This window comes from Octopus bimaculoides, chromosome 12, assembly GCF_001194135.2.
Source record: "Octopus bimaculoides isolate UCB-OBI-ISO-001 chromosome 12, ASM119413v2, whole genome shotgun sequence".
In the NCBI taxonomy this organism is placed as follows: domain Eukaryota; kingdom Metazoa; phylum Mollusca; class Cephalopoda; order Octopoda; family Octopodidae; genus Octopus; species Octopus bimaculoides.
Genome location: NC_068992.1, coordinates 8,101,438 through 8,123,980, shown reverse-complemented (window position 1 = coordinate 8,123,980; position 22,543 = coordinate 8,101,438). Strand labels below are relative to the sequence as shown.

Sequence of the window (22,543 nt, the reverse complement as noted above, 5' to 3'; positions counted from 1 at the left end):
AAGACAATTACATCAACCTCAGTATTCAACTGGTACTTATTTTATCGGCCTTGAAAGGATGAAACGCAGAGTTGACATAATAATAATAATTATTATTTTTTAATAATGATAATAATGGTGGTGCTCCAGCGTGACCACAGCTGCATGGCTGAAACAAGTAATAGAGTAATGTTTCTGATTTAGGCACATGGCCAGCAATTTTGGGAGAGGGGCGAGTCACTACTCTCAACCCCTGTGCTTTCTTATTTTTTTTTTTTATCAGCCCTGGAGGGATGGAAGATAAAGTTAACTTCAGCAGGTTCTGAACTGAGAATGTGAAGACTGCTAACCAGGCTTCATTTTATTGTTATAAATAGATTTAAGATACATGTATACATACTCGTTTGTGCATGAATGTAGGCATTCGATAACTTTGACTGTCACTATCTAAGTGAAATGGTCGTCGTCATCATCATCGTTTAACGTCTGCTTTCCATGCTAGCATGGGTTGGACGATTTGACTGAGGACTGGTGAACCAGATGGCTGCACCAGGCTCCAATCTGATTTGGCAGAGTTTCTACAGCTGGATGCCCTTCCTAATGCCAACCACTCCAAGAGTGTAGTGGGTGCTTTTATGTGCCACCGGCACAAAGGCCAGTCAGGAGGTACTGGCAACAGCCACGCTCGAAATGGTGTATTTTACATGCCACCTGCACAGGAGCCAGTCCAGCGGTACTGGCGGTCATCTTATATTTACATTACAGGCAGTTGCTCAACACTTTTCAAGACCAGTAGAATGAATAATCTCTTACTTGACTAACAAGCAATGGTTGCCAACAGGGAGAGATCCCAACTGTACAATGCTGCTTCAAATAAGCCCCCAAGGATAATAAAAGCATCCCGAAATACCTTCTCAAGGAAAATGAAAGTAAAACTAGAACGTTGAACTTCAAGGGTTATAACAATAATGCTAAAGATCTTCCCAGTAATGCTCCGTATGATGAAAGTGCTAACACAAAGAATTCAGACTCACCTTTGCAATGCAAGTCGCCGTCTTTCAATGAATTCGGTGGATCCAGATTCCTCCTTATTCATTTTGATTTTGGTCATCCCTGCAACAATTCAATAGATATATAACATTACAATTGACAGTTGTTAAACAAGCTACACTAAATATCAATAAACAGAATCATTAACCTGTTTAAATAGGTGACAAGCAACATTAAAAGACTTGACTGTAAATATAATTCCCAATATCTACAAATGCTTCTGTTTACTTTTAGAAGGAATAACTCTGAAGATGTGAACCCAAAATTAGGTCCCACTAATCTAGTAACTAGCTGATTTTGCTACCCATAATATGCCCCCATTTAGTAAATCCATTTTTATAATTCTGTCTCACAGTGTCATTATATACATACAGGTATGTATATGACTTTCATGTACAGCTATCACACAATGTCAAGACAAGGAGACATAAACACACACACAAATAAGTATATATATCGTCATCATCAACATTTAACATCTGTTTTCCATGCTGGCATGGGTTGGATGGCTTGAAAGGAACTGGCAAGGCCAGGGGTTGCACCAGGTTCCATAGACTGTTTCTATGACTGGATGCCCTTCCTAATGCCGACCTTTCCAGAGTGTACTGGACGCTTTTTGTGTAGCACCATCATCAGTGCTTTTTATGGGGCACCAGCATCCACACCGATGCATTTTATGTAGCACCTTGGTTTTTAGGACCTTAATTCTGTTGTGGTGGGCATGTCTTAAGTACAGCAATGTACCACATATCTCGATCCTCTGTCACAAATATACATACAGCAGGCTTCTTTCAGTTTCTGTCAAGCAAATCCTCTCACAAGACTTAGGTCAGCCCACTAGGGCTTTAGTAGAAGACATTTGCCCAAGTTGCTATGTAGTGGGACTGAACCCAAAACCATGTGGTTGGGAAGAAAACTTATAAACTATACAGCCATACCTACATCTCACTTAGCAATAGCAACACAGTAAAGCTGGGAATCAGGAAACAATGGAGGAAATTTTTTTGTTTTTGAAACTTGTAGAGTTAATATGAAAATTGAAGAAAGTTTAACTGAATAAAAAAATAAAAATTTAACCAATCAGGTAAAAAAAAGTGTGAAAAAAAGGGTTTTTTTTTTTTTTTTACCAAGGACACTCTTTTCAGGAGCTGGTGGCACAATTCGTCCATCTCGAATGTACTTAAGAGCTAATTTTTCATGTAGTCCCAAGAAATCACTGAATCGTCTTAGAACTGTCATGGTAGTTTTACGGAATGCAGGAATATTAGTCTGAAAATGTGAAAAGATTAAATAATTTTTCATGCTGTTTATTATTATTTTTATTTTTTTTAACCACTGGGCCATTGCGCCTCCAGTGCTGAATAACACACATTAATTAGACACTGACTAAAATTTCTTCTACTTATTTTAACTTCAATGACTATTATATACTACTTTCATATTATCTAGCAAGTTGATTCCTAAACACAATGTTCACTGTTTTATGATAATGTTCCATTAACTCTTTACTATTCAAATTACTGTTAAACATAATGCTTATTTATTCACAATGTTTTCAATTAATCATATAGCCATGAGATTTCAATGAAGTGACTATTTTTTGGATAACATTGTAAAGAGGCCAGATTTTAAAACAGAAAGAATATATGGGTCAGATAGGGCCAGTTTAAATGCTAAAGGGTTAAATTATTTACATATACACAAGTAAATATGAACATTGCAGACTAATAAAATATTTGAAAATTCGTATGTAAGAATGGTCATGTTGTAAACTACCAACAAAGAATAAATAACTAACCACACACTAAAGATGAAACCTACACACTGACAATCTTTAGCAGTCTAGTAATAAGCATGAATTAATAAAATCTACCAAAAAACATTTGCTCCAACAATTCATACATAAATATACAAATTTAAAAATATAAATAAATAAAGTAAAATAAAAGGTAACCTTAATCCAAACAAAGAAAAAAGACTGATTAAAAAGTACAATCAAAAGTCAGGTTACCTTGGAGATGACTTTATAAACAATATAGGCTCCCATGCCATCTCCTACCCTGTTGGGTTCACAGACTTTTATTTCAAGAGTATATGGATCTTCTTCCTCAATCTGAAACCAATGAAAACAAAATTTATAATTTATATATATATATACATCACCATCATCATCGTCATCGTTTAACGTCCGCTTTCCATGCTAGCATGGGTTGGACAATCTGACTAAGGGCTGGTGAAACCAGATGGCTACACCAGGCTCCAATCTGATCTGGCAGAGTTTCTACAGCTGGATGCCCTTCCTAACACCAACCACTCCAAGAGTGTAGTGGGTGCTTTTACGTGCCACTGGCACGAAGGCCAGTCAGGTGGTATACATATACACGTACATACATATAAAGGTATGCAACTAAATAGAGCAAGGCATTTTGTCCATCACACTAATTCTGTTAATCAGTTGCTTTAGTATAGGATACAGATAACAATTAAATACATCATCAACATTTCAAGCAAAATACCCACCAAGAGTCAGCCCTCATCTGTAATTGAAAGATTGTCAATGAGATGAAAGAGAGCTATCATGATGAAATGGTTGAGAGAAACACAAACACCACACACACACATACATATTATATAATGTGAGGGTGTATGGCCAAGTGGTTAGGGCATTGCACTCACGATCACAAGATCATAGTTTCAATTCATGGATTAGGTGGTGCATTGTATGCTTGAACAAAACACTTCATCTCACATTGCTCTGCATTCACTGACACCTGACATGTGGTACACCATGCACTTATTCAGGTAACGTCAATTTGATGGAGCGAGTTAGCTAATGTACAGCACATACGTTTGGTCACTATAAACAAATTGCTTGTGCAGGTCATTCAGCAAAAACTGAACACATGTATTGTCTTTGACACAGGAACATGCATACATACACATACCTCATTTTTGTCTTGCTTTATAGTCGATGAAGACATTTTCGAAGTAGTTGATGTCTGTGAGATACCGACTCTTGGAGGTTCTTCATCTGCTCTGGAGACATCACTGCTCTCTGACGGGAGTGACACTCCAGCCGGTTGGGCCTCAGTCGGGGTTTCGGTCTCCTCTTCATCGGAGTCCAACCTTACTTCAGTCCCGCCACCTGAGAAATATCAACATAGTTATGCAGACAAGTGGACATGGAAAACATTCAAACATTCAATACTTCCTAAACTTTCTACCTAACCATAACAATGCTCTGTAGGAATCAAGGACCACAAAATGGTCTCTTTCTTAATTTCTGATGGAATCTCAAAGATCTACTACTACTATTATTATCATCATTATTATCATTATTACTACTACTACTACTACTACTATTAGAAAGGCAGTGAGCTGGCAGAATTGTCAGCATGCTGGGCCAAAGGCTTAATGGCATTTCATCCACCTTTATGTTCTGAACTTAAATTCTGCAGAGGTCAACTTTGCCCTTCATCCTTTTGGGGTTGATAAAATAAGTACCAGTTAAGCACTGGGGTCGACGTAACTGACTTACCCCTCCATCGAAATTTCAAGCCTAATACCAAAATTTGAAATCCTTAATATTATTAGTAGTAGTAGTACTAGTATAATCTAATGAGTTAGGGATGTATGCTTAGGCCAACAACAACAATAGCTAACAGTCTAACAAAGAATATAACAAGAGCTACATATTTACAGATTTCTAAATATAATCATAATAATGTATGCATGTGCCTGTGAACGTGTTGTATAATTACACTCACCAACAGTTATACACAAAGAATTTTACAATCTAAGAAGCAAAAAGATGTATTTAGAATATTAAAGGAATATACCATCTTATTAAAGTAGAAAAATATGGTGACAAAATAAAAAGAATTGAATGCAGAATGAACAACTTGTACTAAAACTGAGAAGTCAAAGAGTCACAAGGCAGCTGTAAGTTAACTAGGGAACCACAAGCCAACAAGGGAGTCTCACGCCAAGTGGTCACTCAAGTTGCAACAAATAGCAGATAATTTTCTTCAAATTACACCCCACTAGCTTAAATGAAGAAAACGCATTGTACAATACAGTTCCCAATGTATAAAAGGAGAAAAAAAAACAACACAGGATAGTAACAGCTAAACCACTTTTGATCATTTATCTGGTTGATGAGGGGCTAACCTGAAGATAAGCAACAACAACAACAACAACTGAGAAGAGATTACATTTTGTACCAAGAGGAAGAATACTTCAAATGACCAACTGCCGATTCTATAACAGGGTCTTCGGAGACATTTCTGAAACCATACTAACAGAAGGTTTTGTGGCTGTTTCATAAAAACATTACCAAAAATCATCATCATCATCATTACTGGTGATCGTTATAGAGCAGTAACAAAAATAAATAAATAAATATATCCAGTGTGCACTTGCATGCAAGAATTTAACGACAGCAAGCAAATTTCAGACAGAAGAAAATGAAATTAAAAAGACACGAGTCAAACATTCATGGTGCACACACAAAATAATAATAATAATAATAATATATCAACAAAACTGTGCAACAAAAATAGAAAAAAAGAAAATAGAAAACCTGAATTTAGTTTTTTTCCAGAAAATAACAGAAGGAACAATTTAATATAAGGTCATAGATAATTCTAGCTCTTTCTATCCTTGCCTTATAAAACTATAACATCAATAATTTTCTTTTCTTATGCGTGTGTCAATGAAATGTTGAGAAACTTCTCCCTTTCATATTCTCAATTAGTCTGAGAAGAACTATAGCCTTAGTGTTTTTTAATTCCACTTAAGACTAGAAGATGCTTATAACTGAGTCAATATATTAAATTGTTACAGGAGCAGTGAAAAAAAAGGGATAGATAGAAAGGGAAAATTCTGAGAAAGGATGTTCTTTCAATTATTATTTTTCAGACAAGAGATAAAAATTGCATTGATATTTAATACTTAAATCATCACTACCTTTATGTATGCATGTCAGGAACCTAGTGGATAAGAGCCTTACAACTAAGTTTAGAAATAAAGGATTTGTGTCCAAATCCAGTTTGGTACAATGACACATAGAAGAATAAGACACCTGATGATGATGATGATTATAGATTAAATCAATCAAAAAGCAGTGCAGATTGAAGTATTGGCTTCAAATTTTGGTACAAAGCCAGCAATTTCAGTGGGGTGATAAGTCGACGACATCAACACCAATACTCAAATGGTACTTACTTTATCGACCCCAGAAAGATGAAAAGCTAAGTCAACTTTGGCAGAATTTGAACATAAAGACAGACAAAATGCAGAGAGACTAAACATTTTGCCAGCAATGCTAACAATTCTGCCAGCTCTGCAACTTGCAAATGTAAATATTAAATCATTTTATAATTAAAAATAAGGTTAATTAGTGTGAAAAATTATAATCTTATTGACAATAATTAATCTCAGGCAATTAGATGTTTAAAGTTTGCTCAGTTTGGAACTGAAGAAAAACAAAAGAGGTGAAGAAGAGCAACATCAAATGAGCCTAGATGGAAGAATCAGCAATTTTGGAAGAGTAGAGGTCTTTAAATAAAACCTGATGATGTCAAAGAGTTGGGGAATGAGGACTTGCCTTACAGACAGACTGATCTGGCTCAGATTATGTGCTTATATGTGTGTGTTCTGTCTTAGGTGTGAGAAAAGACCAACTTCTTAATCAACTAAGAATTACATGCAGCATTTCTCTGTCAGTTACTAGAAAGAACAGGATACAAATATTCTAAGCTTGTCTGTTAAAATGTGTAGCACAATGTATCTTTAATTGCATGCAGTTTTGAAAACAGCAGTTCGAGAGCAACTAAGAAAATGTTTGTCATAATGGCAACTGAAATAATGTCATGTGAATCAAGAGATAAGGTTTTATTAAACCTGAATGATCAACCACAACTGAACTGTCATTCAAGGAGAGTGACGTTGATGAAAACATAAAACAGTGATTAACCCCCAAAACACCAACAACTGCCTTTCAACCATGGAAGAAAACACAGAATTTACATGAACATGTTTAAGCTTTCAGCACTTAGACCGGCCATATCAGGCCCAAACACTCTACCTCTTTTCTGTTCAAACAGGTCAGATCTACCCTCTCATACCTACCCTACAATTTTATTCTAAACATAAACAATCATATCAGCAAAATCTTAAAGATAACGCATAATTAATTTAAAACAATGTGAATCAATAATTATTACTATTGACAGAGCAATCTGAATGCTAGAGGGTTAAAATAAATCAGTTGATCAACAAGTTGATGTGAAGAGGTGAATCTATTTAACAACAAAGCAGAAGAACTATTTCTTGGGTAGGACAATTTCTTCAAACTAATATCACATTCTAAATTGTGAGAGAAACAACCTACATAGCAATAAAAATCAATAACAAGAATATCAAAATCAGAATTTGTTTCCTGTGTTTTTTTTTTTTTTGTATTTACAGTACAAAACCAATTTTAATCTAATTTTCAGGAAGTTTGCCAAATTTCTACAACAGGAAGAATTAATCAGATTGAACTGAATCAACAAGATTCAGATATTTTATCCAAAATATCATTGCTGTTGGCCACAGTTTATAGTCAATTGTCAATTAAGAAAACACACACTAACATGTAAAACTATAAGCCAGTTAATTATGTACCTGCAAAATTATGACACCCCTACCAAAACTTTGCCTATTGATTATTTTGAGTCCAACAAATTTCATATTAAGAATACAATTATTTCATCTATTTTGACAAAACACTTAAATTTTCATATTTTTTAACAAATATTCTAATATCTTCACTAGGTTTCACAGGTAAAGGATGAATTTTATTGTTTTTCTCATTCATTTTAGTTAAGAATGTTATAATTATCACTTATAATAATCACTTATAATTATCACTTATAATTATTGAGATTTAGTAGGTTTCAGTAATAGAATAGCTAAATTTCTATGATATTCTAAAGACAATATGGATCAATCAATCCAGGAGTGTGAATAACTCACTGTTGAGAGTAGGGAGAGCACTTCCAGCCGGCTGAGCTTCAGTCGGTGTGTCAGTCGTGGACGGCTCAGTGTCTGGTTCCAGACTGATTTCGGTCCCACCGCCTGCCAACAATACACCACACACATTACACACAAACCAAACACAACAACAATAATAATAATAAAAAAAAATTTAAATAATGTTCTCTAATACAATATTTTCAGTAAAATAAAGTGACTGTAACATAAAGACACATTGTGTCATCATAGTTAAAAATAAAATTTCACAACAGTTTCAAAGAAAACATTTTGAAAAGAATTGGTGAATCATTAATATGGTTTCTTACATAGGTAATGAGGACACACATATACTAAGCAACCTCAGTGTATACCTGGTAATTAATTTATTTATTGATTCAACGGTCGACCTTTTGAAGGCAAATACTATCAAACATCAAATTAGACATACTATCATTTCTATCACTCAATGGCCAAATTAGTTAATACATCATGTAACCGATTTAAAAAAAAAAAAAATTGACATTTGAATTTCAGAAGATGCTATTTACAGTGATCAAAGATTTGTGGTTTATACGATCCAAAACTTGATAGGGAATCCTAAACATTGAAGTGTTCTCGTGTAAGAAGAATGTCACATCCAAACTTATAAAGTGAAATAATTGAAGTGTCTGTTGCAGTGAACTGCAAGTGGTGCATGGTACACTATGAAATTTTGAAAACATAACTTAAAGCTTCACAAAATTTTATTAAAAAATGCTAGAGTGATCACAAAAAAAATGTGTAAATATTAAAATAACAATTCTTTGTTTTACATTTTTTAAAACAACTTTCTATATACTTTTCCTCTAAATTTTTTTATTTGAAAACTTTTCTTTATTAAAACAAAAAAGACTTGTTCGAAGTGTGCCAGTTTTTGTTTTATTTTATTTTTATTTTTTTTTATCTCCCATATTCAACAAAATCAAAAAGATTTAGTCATTAAACTGTGGAGTTGAACTTATTTGAAAAGTCTACTCAGGCAAAATAGGGATAATGGCAACCCATCGGAGAAATGAGCCCCACAAGGTGGACTGGCTGTTGCAGCGAGTGTCACTGGCCATTCTCAGCTGCAACGCCATTGCAGTCATTATCGCAGGGTGTGGCTGAGTACACCATTTGTTCCAGGGTATGTGGCCCATCGCCCCCACCTCCATTTTCTGCTGCTTTATCTCCTATTTTTTCCCCCCTTCCTTATCTCACTTTTTTTCCTGTTTCTTTGTATTTAAACTCAAGCAATTAAAATTCACAACTGGGATCTGCTCTGTTGAATGACCCAACAGTATCCATTCCATCATTATTTCAACAGTATCTATTCCATCATTATTTAAAGTCCACTTTTTTATGTTTGCATGGATCAGATAAAATAAAAATGTCGGTAAAATAGCAAAGCAGAATCAGGTCGTTTTTAAAACATGCCATTGATAGTTAATCTAATTTTAATGAAGGACTTGAATATTGGTTTTGCTAAATATCTCACTAGAACCATCCAGTTATTACTATATGCACAATTGTGTGTGTGTGAGAGAGAGAGAGAAAGAAAAAGAGAGACAGAAACAGGAGAGAGAAATAAAAAAATTTTTTTTTTTTAAAAGAGAAAGAGATGCAAAAGTTAAGTAAAGAACATATTGAACTTTCTCTGACAAGTTTGTATCTTACTTTCACCAAAGCACCAAGCACCTCCACTTAGCAGCTTGCAACTAGACACATTGCTATTACTGCTTTTGCTCTAAGACTGTCACCTTACCCTGGCAAGTCCAAGGACAGGAAGAATCTGCAGCCTAAGCAATCAGAATCACTGTAGTAATTACCTGACATTACAGGTGTGTAATATTGTATAATGCATCTGTATTTTCAGTAAATAGTTGTTAAACATACTAACCATTATAATTTAACATCTCAGACATTAAATGCTATTATCTATTATAAACAGTATCTTATAAATACCAACTTAGTATAACAGTATTTGATGGCATAAAAGATGCACAAGGCATATGAGATGCTTCCCAAAGTTTATAGCGCATTAAAGCATGCAATATAGGCCCAACTTTGCATTTAAGCCCAAAGGTGATTTTTTAAAGACATTTTGAAGGAAAAGATGTGTTTATATGTCATCAAATACAGTAGATAATGAACAAGGGACCCACTTTAGAATGGTTGGAATCTCATTTGGGCCTGACAGTCATTTCTATCATAAAATGGTGAATATAAATCTTAAAAGTATGTTGGCTGTTATTTAAAAGTTTCACACTAAGTTGCTGATCTTTAAATAATTCAGATATGCCATCTGCATGAAAAAAACAATAAGTTAATAGTAACATAATGCAAAAGCTAACTAGAAATACGCAGTGAAGAAAACTATTTCATAGCACCGATATTTAACATTTACTTTGAGATAGTTTTGTCACTATTTTGGCAATTATGCTTCATTGATGAAATCACAATAAGGCTAAGACATATCCAGAATTGTCTCTTGTACTGCCAGAAACCTAAGAGTAACATTTCATTTTTCTCACCACATATTTTCTAGTTAATATTCTATCTATTTTGAGGTGTTAACACTAACATACTATCAGATCTTATTTGATGATTATAAATTGATGTAAAGTTGATCATCAAGCCATACAAAGAATAAAAGCATTAACTAATCTAATACTGGGTTAATGTTAGTTGGAACATTAATAAAAATGATGTACGTGCACACCAGGATTATTTTATGCCTTCCAGCATTAACTATTTATAGAGGTGCGTATGCATGTATATGTGAGAGAGAAAGAGTTAGGTGTATACATTTGATTCAGAGAACTACTAGATCAGATCTACTGAAGGTGTTGTCCTATTTTTATAGCCAACAAAATTTTACAATTTTACTGATGTATAAAGTAATGTATTTACAAAAAAAAATATAAAGAAATAAAAGTAAAACCAAGAATGTAATTCAACATAAATGTGTGAAATTTGTGAAATACATGCAATAAATACAAAAATACATGAAATGTAATAGAGAAAAAGAAGGTGATAAAATAATTATATATTAATACAATATAATAAAGTGACAATACGTATTTATAACACAGGCAAAGAGAAAAATAACGGTGAAAGATTAAGAAATTACTGAAACAATGTCAAGTGTGTGTGTGTGCATATATATATATATATATATATATATTAGCTATACATGCATTTAGTGTCAACATACATTATTCACACAAAACTCAAATGTGGGTAAAATCAACAATACATAAACAAAAATACAAATTTATTTAAAAGATCAAAAATTAAAATTTGTGTGAACAAACAAAAAAAAAAAAGACACAAAAAGACTTGAAGCAAGAAGCAAATTTGATTGAGTGTACAGCAATTGAGGTTTGTTAAGTTCTATCACATTTGTCAAACTCATTGATTTCTTTCAATGAAGATTAGGAGGCATATATTATTGATGGAAGACTGGGAAACTAGAATGCTAACATTTGTGCTCTTTCCAGAAACTGTTTAATAATGCAAAAGGAACGAAGTGCTTTTGACGGGAAATTGTAACAGGGATGAGAATTTAGTTTACGGCAAGAGTAACAAGTTATTGGGTAATATAAATGAAGGGAGCATCTATGTCGCTACTAAACCTGCTAAAAATAGCAACCAAATCTCCCTCAAATCACACTTTATTGTCTAAAAAAAGAAAAAAAAGGAAGATACATTGAATAACACAGTCCTAAATACACAATACCTGAAAAAAAATTTAAGACAAAGGTTAAAGCTGGGATGCTTTTGGTCATAGGTCTACTCATTCAGGGCTGACATGGGGTTCAATAAAATCTGGATTAGATTAATTGTCTACTCATGATATCAGATGAAATGGTTGTTAAGCAGCAATAATCTTAAGAATTAGGGGTCTAATCTTATGAGACATTACAAGGATTTCTGAGACACTAGTTGGTCAGTTATAAATGGTGGGAAAATCTAAGAAATTGCATCATCCATCATTGATTCTGAAGGCATCACTTCTGCTGCTTCAACAGATTTGCCATCTGATGGCTACCTTCACTGGCCTTTCAACTCACTAATGCCATTATCAGCAACACAACCTTATAAGGAGAGTTCTGCTCTGCTAGCATTATTTTCTCCTTGAGAGATCCAACAAATCAAACTTCAGCCCCCATTCCACCTAATTGTCCAGCAGAATTCTCCTACTTAATATATACAACTCTTTCCTTGTTGTTATGGTGCTCTGGTATAGTTTGGGCCCATGACAACAGCATCCAATGTACATTAACAAATGGTTCAAATCTGAGAAAATCAGTTGCAAACCCTAACAAAACCCCACCTTTAAATAATCCTTTCTAATATAGGCACAAGGTCTGAAATTTTAGGGGAGGGGCTAAGTTGATTATATCAAGCCCAGTGCTCAGCTGATACAAATTCTATAGACTCTGAAAGAATGAAAGGCTAAGCCAACCCTGGCGGAATTTGAACTCAGAACATAAAATGCCACTAAGCATTTTGTCCCATATGCTCACAAACAACTCTGCCAGTTCACCACCTTACATCATCTTTAAATAATAGATGTCTATGGATCAATTTAAAGAAACCAAGCTTGTTTACCAGAAGGTGGTGGTTTGTTGTTTTTTTTTTGTTTTTTCATCTTCCTCACATAATCTGCATTACAAAGTTAGAAACATAAAAAGCAAAGAGAAACAAAACAAAAAAAATTACTCAGTAGATCAGCTAATAACATCCACCTTGCACCTAGGGAAAGAGTGAGTCATTGAGATAAAAAAACATGTTCCAAAGTATCTAGTATCAATTAATTGAAATGCATGCTGCCAAACAAAGCTATCAAACGTTATCATGCACTTATCAGTAAGCCAGGTTGACAGGGGGATTTGGACTTCTAGCTAAAGGACAGGTGTTGATGGAGCATTTAATAGTGACTGAAAGATTCAAACTATTACTGAAGTAGCTCTATATATGAATGGCTACTGCACATAACTCACTAACTGAACCCACCTTGCAGCAGATACATTTTACTATTGATAATCATGGTGCGATTGTAAATTTAAGCGTTTCATATACTCTGCAATGCTGAATTCCAGTTCTGCTTGCTTGGATCATTTTAGAAATGTCTATGGTGAGACTTCAACTAAAACAGTCTGTCACCGCCACCATAAAAAGAGACTGAATCATCATCTTCAAATATTTACATCGCAGTCTCACTGAAAATAGTACCTCATCATTGCACTGCCCAGTATGTTGTGACAAATCCTCATGAAACTTAGACTATACATTAAAATATTCAAATGGTCAAGATGTAGTCTGGCCTAAACAGCCAACTTCATTTAAATACCAACCAATACAGCTGATGGCCATCTCTTGTCCACCTACATTTAACAGTTATCTCTAGTCTGCCAACATTTGATAGCCATTCCTAGTCTCACTGATTTTCATAGGCATCCCTAGTCGGCTTATATTTAATGGTCAATCTTAATCTGCTTATATTTACAGTCATCTCTAGTCTGCTCATATTTAACAGTCATCTCCAGTTTGCTCGCATACAAGGGTCAGCTTTAGTTTGTCTACAAACAGCAGTTTTCTCAAGTCTGCCTCCATGTAATAGTAATCTCCAAATTGCTTTCAAACAATGGTTATCACTAATCAACAAAGTATGAGAGAGAGAGAGACAACGATTGTGAGAAGACAATAGCTGTATTTGTGGCAGTAGAAAAACAGGAGACAAAGAGACTAATTTAATGACAGAACACTGAACATATCGAGAATGATTGTTGTTGTAATAGTAGTTGCAACTCAGCTCTAGAAGACATATGACCTGGAGATAATTAATCAAACAGATTGCCAGATTTCAGTATGTTTTGTGGCGTATCACGTTGTACCTTTGACCAAGCAGCATTTAGCTCCTTGGTCAAGAGTACAACATGATAAGGTAACAGTCAAAGTGTGTCATATCAAAACTGCTATCCAGGGGAATCTCGGCTGATTAAAATGTAGAAGTTATAGTGAAAATGGACAAGGCAGGCTCAGTCTGTACATTACAGTCTTCAGCAAACGGAGGAGTTACTCAGAGTTCTATAGTTTTAAGAGTGAATGATTTAACATTTATAGTGTAGTTATAATTTGTATTACACAATTAAGACTATATAAAACTTAAATTCAAAGGCCACTTGTCACTTAACATTCTAGGACAAATAATGCAGATTTTTTTTTTTTTAAATAGTAGTGGCTGTAGTACAAAGACTGAAGGTAAAGTACAAAAAAAAAATGACTGAGAATAATTGAAAAATAGATTGTGTAAATAATTAGTCATAAAGCATCATCTGCTAATAGGACTGTCTGAGTGATTAATACCTATGAGAAATAACTTCTGTATAATATAATATCCTACTTCCATAAGTAAAATAGCTGCACATTGTGAAGCCACATCTACATGAGAACAAAAAATAAAGTAACACGCACAAACATGCAGTTCTAAGATGCAGTCGAACCAGCTACAAATTGTCTTCATGAAGCATAAAGGACATGTAGGCTTTTGGCCAAACTAACCTAGATCCAATATTCCTTTTCGGAATTCTTCACCATAATCTAATAAATCTGCATTGCTTTCAAGTGGATAAGCATCAACTGAAAAGAAAACATGCTATTAAATATATTCCTACACAAATGTGGCAGAAAATCAAGTATTCCAGGACATAAAACTGAAAACCTATTTCATTTGATTCGAACCAAATATCAATTCATGGACGACAAAGAGACATTACAGACAATCTAAACAAAAACAAAAATAGATTTTTATATCAGAACAGGGTAAGAAGAAAAACAAAGTAATATTTAAAAACAGGAGTTTTCCAAATGAATATGAAAGCTCACCAGCGAAAAGATCCTCCGTTTTCAGATTGTCCTCCGGCAAACTCGCTGGGCCATCTTTCTCCTCATTTAAGATGAGACTGGCTGGTTCATACTTCTTTGTCTGTAAAACGTGAAAAGCAACACTGTAATTCATATAGTATTAGAGGAAAATTTTCTGGGCAGATTTTAAAAACATATGTTGCTGTTAGTAAGAAAGTGATGTAGTGAGAATTTATAAAATGAAAACTTCAGTTTTACACAGAGCACTTAAAATCAAACATTGCTGTTGCAGCAACAACAGATCCAAGGGAGCCACTGCTTGTATTAAGATTACAGACCCACAACACTAGACGCACAAACCAATGAGGCTGCCTTAATGCCATTGTTTAACAGCTGAGATAACATCTGGATCTCCCTAAATCACACACCATCATCTTCACAAGAAAAAAAAAAAGGAAGGAACCATTTGAAAACATAGTCCTTGATACACTGTCTGCATATAAGATGGGTTAGTCAGGAGTGGAATGCCATTGATAAGGAATTACCAAGGGTTAAACAGTCTACAATTGGCAAGGCCTGAAATTTGGTGGGGAAGGAGCTAATAATAACAATCTTTCACTCTAATAATTATAATGTTAAATCTCGTTATCATTCAGTATCATTCATTATCAACCAGTCAAGGTACATTATGCAATGGGAGGAGAAAGAAAAAAAAAAGAAAGATGTCAAACTAAAATTATAGAAATAGTTTAAAAAATCTAGAAAACTTGCAATATAAAACAATAGACAATTTAAAGTAATATGACAATGTGACAACATAGAACTAAATAGGTTACTGAAAATGTCAGAGGGCAATTATTTTCCCATCTGAGAGCTGATTATCTAATCAAAAAAAAAAGTTGTTTTATCAAAACACTAATCAGCAATATTTTAATTGCTAGCCTACAATATAATAAATAATTAGTCAAAATCCGAAATAGGATATTTCCAATTAAGATAAAAGTATAAAAATATTAAATAGTTCTTTTTTTCTTTTTTCCTATTTATCTAATGGTACAAAGCTAATATTGTAGAGAATGAAGTATAGGTAATTGAATTAATCCAGTATATAAGGTACCTTAGCCGACTTTCTATTGCTTTGACTAGTTTCCTGGCTCTAATGATAATGGTTTTTATCATAGACAGGAGGCTACAAAATTTTGAGAAATCAATGTTAATTTATTGATGCATTTGGGCAAGTATTATCAGCCAATTGCAAAAACATGTTTAAAAAAAAATTCAAAACTCTGCAAAAATCCTGTACAAATTCTTCATGGTTCAAAACATTGCTTACTTTTTACTCAACCTGATAAAAGATGGAGAATGCATTAATGTGGTCCTGGATGAACACTTCCTGAAAAATAAAAAGCCAGGATGATCACGGCCTAAAAATGTTTCATCACAGGTATACTTAAACAGGGATGAACTAAAACTAAATAACAACATCAACAACCATCATTGGAAGGAGTTGTGTTGTAGCCTACTTTAGAAGGCTCCATCATCAAGTAAGATATCTGTCTGGATAGTACGTCACATTTACAGCATTTACAGCTAGGCTAGGAGGAGAATGGTAGAAGAATCTAAATGTCAAAATGTGTATAATAACCCCACCAGCCCATGCTAGGATAGAGTGAGAAAGTGTTAAGTTAAAACTTAATTTCAATGTTATCCACTTTTAATAATATAATTTGATGAGACTGCATGCTGAAAGTGAAAAATTTGCTCCATGGGAGCCACTTACACATACACACACACATATATATATTTGAGAGAGAGATAATTACAAACAAGGAGAATGGAGTGAGAAAATCCCTTTTATTATATATCCATTTACTTTTGTTTCATTGAAATCCAATCTCCGGGATTAACTCCTGAATGAAATCATTGTCAGTGTCAAGTGAGGCTGACCTACAGCTAAACAGCAACTACTACCACAACTGTCACTTTTGAGTAGGACGCCACCAATGCAGAGTGTTTTGTGCAAGCCAGGACAAAGGTTCAGATATGTGACAATGAACAAGGACTATTTGCAGAAATGTGTCAGGAATGTATGTACATACAGGGCTTTGGTCAGCCTGGAGCTAAGGTATAAAACACATGCAGTGGGTATGAACCCAAAACCATGTGGGTGAAGAAGCACACTTCTTAACCACAGATCCATGTTTGCACCCCACAATCACAAAAATATCCCCAGCTGTGAAGCTGATGCTACTCCAACCTCAGAGTTAGAATGGATATACATTAGAAATGTGTAAAATCCAGCTGTATAAACACTTGAGACAACAAACACAAATATTTGAAATCTGAAAAACTGCGTTAACTAGGCAAACACTGAAAATAAAATAAGATTATTATTTTAATCACGATAAGAGGAAAAATTAATCTGAGATGTACACAGAAGTGTGGGTGGGAGTTCAAGTGGTTTGACCAGAGGTCAATTCTGATGGGGTCGAGATATATTGAAGACACTCCAGTTGGACCATCAAGTTATATTATGTGCAGGGAACACAGTATCATCATTATCAAAAGTGTTTTCTTTAAAAGAATACAGGTATGATTTAAGGGAGACTGGGCTATTATTTCTAGCAAACTGAGCAATCATGTATGGAGTTCTTTTATTGGCTAATAGAGTAAATGGACTTAAATAGTGTATTATCTAAAGCCAAATCAGCCTTCACCCAACAAACCAATGACCAAAGCCATTCCAACAGTGACCATTCCTCCATTTTACTTATCAGAAACTACATTCTAATCGTTACCAGCGTTGCCTTCTAGCATGCCACCAGCACAAGTGCTAGAAGGCAATGCTGGTAACCTCGCACAGGTTTCCACAGAAGATTGGAGATGAAGAACACAGCTTGTACAAAAGTAACATTCATAATGCACACACATAATATATACACGCACACAGACACAACAGGTGTCTTTTAGTTTCCATCCACCAAATCCACAGACAAGGCTTCCGTCAGTCAAGGGTTAAAGAACACACCCAAGGTGTTGTACAGTGGGACTAGACCCAAAACTGTATGGTAGAACAGCAAATTTCTTACCACACAGCCATGTCTGCATTTATTGACAGTGTCGTAGATGGATCTGGGAATTGGGGAGTGACTGTGTACACAAAAGCACAGACAAACCTACCACAAACACACAAGAAAAAAATACAAACAGCTAGATACACCACCACAACTGCTGCTTGTTTTGTACAATGATACAATGTTCCAGACCAATATAGATTAGAAGGGGATTAGTGTCTGGCATTTCTCAACGTTATTCCGACAATGAGTGGTGGATTATCAGAATGGTTGGAATCAAACAAATTGCCTTGCAGTATTTATTCTAGCTCTTCCCATTGAGTTCAAATCTCACCAAAGTCAACTTTGCCTTTCATTCTTCTGGTGTTGATAAAATACACATGAATTATTGAAGTCGGTATGAACCGACTGTTCCCTTCCCTCCCAAAATTTTTTGAATATATTAGAAACTACAACTACTATAACGTTTAGTAGATACATAAAAATTATTAGAGCATTTAGCTAAAACATTTTGTGGTACTCGTTCCAGCACTGTTTTCTACATTCAAATATTCACCATTTTATTGTCCTGAGATCAATAAAATAAACACAAGTCAAGTAGCAGGTTAATATAACTGACTGACTTCTCTCCAAAATTTTTAGTCTTGTGTCATGTCAGACTTTTTCTACTACTACTACTACAACTACTAATTGCATTTGAATTGAGCATGTAGCCACGTTTACAAGAGAAAAGGAATGGAATACTTGACATTCGTGTCTCCCCCACCCTGACATACAGCAGAAGGTGGCATAAACTAAAGTGAAATAACTTCATACACATTTCATGTGTGTAGCTTGCTTGGCATACTACATACACAAGTGCTACTACTGCTAATCACATGTACCACCTGCTCTTATGGAGTTTTCAGCAGAGGTCTTTGATCTCAGCATTCAGAGAAACTGTTCGTACCTCCCAGTTTTAATTTAAATTTAAATTTTCTTTTTTTTTTTTTTTTTCACTGCAGATGTTCACAATCAATTTCAGTTTCATCTGTCTTATCAGTCTGAATGAAGGGATAGATTTGAGTTAAGAAGAAACCAAGGTGCATGTGTGAGAGTGTATGTATGTATGTATACATATGTGTGTGTGTGTGTGTATACATATATATATGTGTATGTATATGTGTGTGTGTGTATATATATATATATATATATACATATATACATATATATATATATATGCGTGTGTGTGTGTATATATATATGTGTGTATGTATGTATATATATATGTGTGTGTGTACATATATATATGTGTATGTATATATGTATATATATATATATACACATATATATATATATGCGTGTGTGTGTGTATATATATATATGTGTGTATATATGTATGTATGTATATATATATATATATGCACACACAGAGGACTGCTTTCAGTTATTTTCTTGTTTCATTTCGTTCTTTCAGTTACCCTTTATTTTTACCTCTCTCTAGTTTATCTAATATATTTCCATCTTTTTTTTTTCTCCCAAAACCTCTACCCCATCATTTTCTACCATTCTCTTTCTCTCGTTTGCTTACTCTTTATACCTCTGTTATAGTATCACAATATCTAATAACTGCTCTCTAGGGCAGAGCTTTATCTCCCTTCTTCCCACTTTTCCTTCCTTCCTCGTGCTATCTCTTCCTCTCCTATATTTTTTTCCCAATCTCTCCCTATATTTAACTGGATTCTTTTTCTCACAACCAACTGTCTCACCAGCTGCCGACTCCCTACCCTGTTAATTTCCCATGTTTCTAATCCATCACTCCTTGTACACTCACTCTCTCTCTCTCATCTCCGCAACTGCTTTTTCAGAAAGTGGGAAACCAACCAACAGAAAATATTGCATGGCTGTGTGGTAAAGAAGTGTTCTCCAAACCACTTGGTTTCAAGTTCGGTCTCTCTGAAGAGACTTTGGGAAAATGCCTTCTATAACAGCCCTAAACAGAATCTAAAAGAAACCTGCCGTGTGTGTGTGTGTGTGTGTGAGTGTGTCATTCTCTAGTATTCACTGGTTTGTAAACAATCATTTGCTGAATGCGTCATTTGCTTGCAGTTCACAATAAAAGCAGGTCTAGCCATCTTGACATGTTGCAGAATCTTAGTAAACAAGGGCTCATTCAACTGGTCTCGCTTGGTTCTAATTCTCCACAGAAAACATATCCAGGCAGTTATTTGATAGACTGGGAGATTATTAGCCCACTTGGAAAGAGGGGGAAGTTGGAAACAGGAAAAGTATCCGAATGTAAAACCTTGGCTCCAGTGTACTTTTACTTGACTCATGCAAGCATGGAAAATCATCATCATCGTTTAACGTCCGCTTTCCATGCTAGCATGGGTTGGATGATTTGACTGTGGACTGGTGAACCAGATGGCTACACCAGGCTCCAATCTGATTTGGCAGAGTTTCTACAGCTGGATGCCCTTCCTAACACCAACCACTCCAAGAGCAGTGGGTGCTTCTACATGCCACCGGCACGAAGGCCAGTCAGGTGGTACTGGCAAAGGCCATACTCAAAATGGTGTATTTTACGTGCCACCTGCACAGGAGCCAGTCCAGTGGCACTGGCAACGATCTCGCTCAAATGACTTTTCATGTGCCACCGGCACAAGTGCCAGGAACGCAAAGCTACACATACACACACTCTTTGTTGATAAATCACTCACTCAATTCTGTTGCTCCTTCCATCAATGTCTCCTCTATATCATAACTTTGTAATGTTTTTCTATTCAATTTCCTTAACCACCAGATTGTGGCTAAGCAGTCAGGCTTACATTACCCTTGAACAAGATACAGGTCAGTCGAAGGGTTACCCATTTACAGCTAAGTGGACTGCAGCAATGTCAAATGAAGTGTTTTGCTCATCACTGCTTTTGGAATTGAGCCCATGAACTCACAATCAGGAGTGCAACATCCTAAACACTAGCCTATATACCTTCACACACACACACTTGGAAGCTATTAGTCAAGTCGAGTCCTATTATAAGAAATATACCCCAATTACTATACAGCAGAGATCGAATTGATCATTATGTAGTTACGAACCTGGCAACAGTCATGAAACTAAAAGGACAAAGTATAATTTCCAGGCATCAACGTCCGGTTAAGAAGCTTGCATTGCAAGCAAATGGTTTCTGTCAGGTTCAACCCCAACTGTGCAGCACCTTAAGCATGTATCTTCTACTATGGCTACAGGCCATTCAATGCTTTGTTGGAAACTGTACAGAAGCATGTATCTGTACCTGTGACAACACACACATACATCGCTTGACAACAGATGTTGGTTTGTTTACGGCCATGTAGCTTAGCGGTTCAACAAAACCAGACTTTAAAAAAAAATTAAGCACTGAGGTCAATTTGCTCAACTAAATCAAGCATGGACAATCTTTTTTGCAAGAAGCAAGCCACATGAGACATGGCCGGCCGTGCTACTAAGAAGATTCAAGGTTAATTTTTAGGCGTGCCATTCAGAAGGTTCCACGGGCCGTTTTGCCCTTGACTGGACTAGACTTTCAAGCCAGTCCTCATAACAGCAGACAAAAGACTGAAAAAAGATATATATAAAAGAAAGAAAATAATCATATTCATTTTAACTGTTTTCCGTCTGCTGCCTATTTTATCGATCTATTTATTGATTGAACTGAAATATTTTTTCACATCAAGGGATACATAATTGTACCTGCATATTGTATAAAAGACTAAATACAAAACATATATATTTATGTGTGTGTGTGTGTGTGTATATATATATGTATATATATATATATACATACACACACAAATACGTACGTAGATGGACAAACGAGCATACAACATACACATACGTAGATATACACACACATACGTAAAATATATTACACAATCATCTGTGTAATATACGAGTCTAAATAAAGATAAAACGAGATCATTTTAAACAGTAGTTGGGAGACAATTCTTCCGCCCCTACCCACCCCCAAACTAGGCCATGGCTATATATTTAAGGAGACAACTTAATGGTTCGACCCCACAGCAATTACTTGAGCAAGTATCCTCTACTCTAACCTCGGGTTGACTGATGTCTCGGGTGAAACTAGGTCATCACACGTGTGTCGAGAATGTACACACAAGTGAAAAAAATAAACTGCCGAGAAGCCGGTGCGTGTTAATAATAATCCCTTACAGTAATATATTCCGCCGTAGTTGCTGGGATACTTTTTATGCCCTTCTCGTTATCGTAAATGTTGTGAACCAGTGATTGATTCGTTAGAAAGTTTATAACCAACGATGTTCACAAAAATGTACAGCAAAAGAAAGAAAAAAAAAAAGGAGAAAACGTAATTTTAAGTAAGATCGCTTAGCGATCATCTGGTTTAGAATTCAGTTCCACTCCGTGGAATTTTGGAGAAGTGCCTTCGAATATGAGTTTGAACTCATCAATACTTTGAGTGAATTTGGTAGGCGGAAACTATGGTGCTTCTATGTATATACTGTGTATCATTTAAGCATTGAAGCTTACG

The 22,543-nt window shown here is 35.1% G+C and overlaps 1 protein-coding gene across 3 annotated transcripts in view; it reads right to left on the bottom strand.

The window, feature by feature from the left end:
- Window positions 1–963: 963 nt before the first annotated feature.
- LOC106870418 (sorting nexin-2) overlaps window positions 964–22,543 on the bottom strand; it is a 35,398-nt gene continuing 13,818 nt past the window's right edge. Inside the window, exons 2-8 of one of the 3 annotated variants that reach the window (XM_014916484.2) lie at window positions 14,962–15,061; window positions 14,638–14,715; window positions 8,050–8,151; window positions 3,975–4,174; window positions 3,041–3,142; window positions 2,157–2,298; window positions 964–1,092 (exon numbers count right to left, since the gene is read on the bottom strand). In XM_014916484.2, the coding sequence (XP_014771970.2) occupies window positions 1,010–1,092; window positions 2,157–2,298; window positions 3,041–3,142; window positions 3,975–4,174; window positions 8,050–8,151; window positions 14,638–14,715; window positions 14,962–15,061 (807 nt within the window). In that variant the 3' untranslated portion in view covers window positions 964–1,009. The remainder of the gene's footprint in view (window positions 1,093–2,156; window positions 2,299–3,040; window positions 3,143–3,974; window positions 4,175–8,049; window positions 8,152–14,637; window positions 14,716–14,961; window positions 15,062–22,543) is intronic. The other 2 variants (XM_052972079.1, XM_052972078.1) reach the window with 2 other exon arrangements.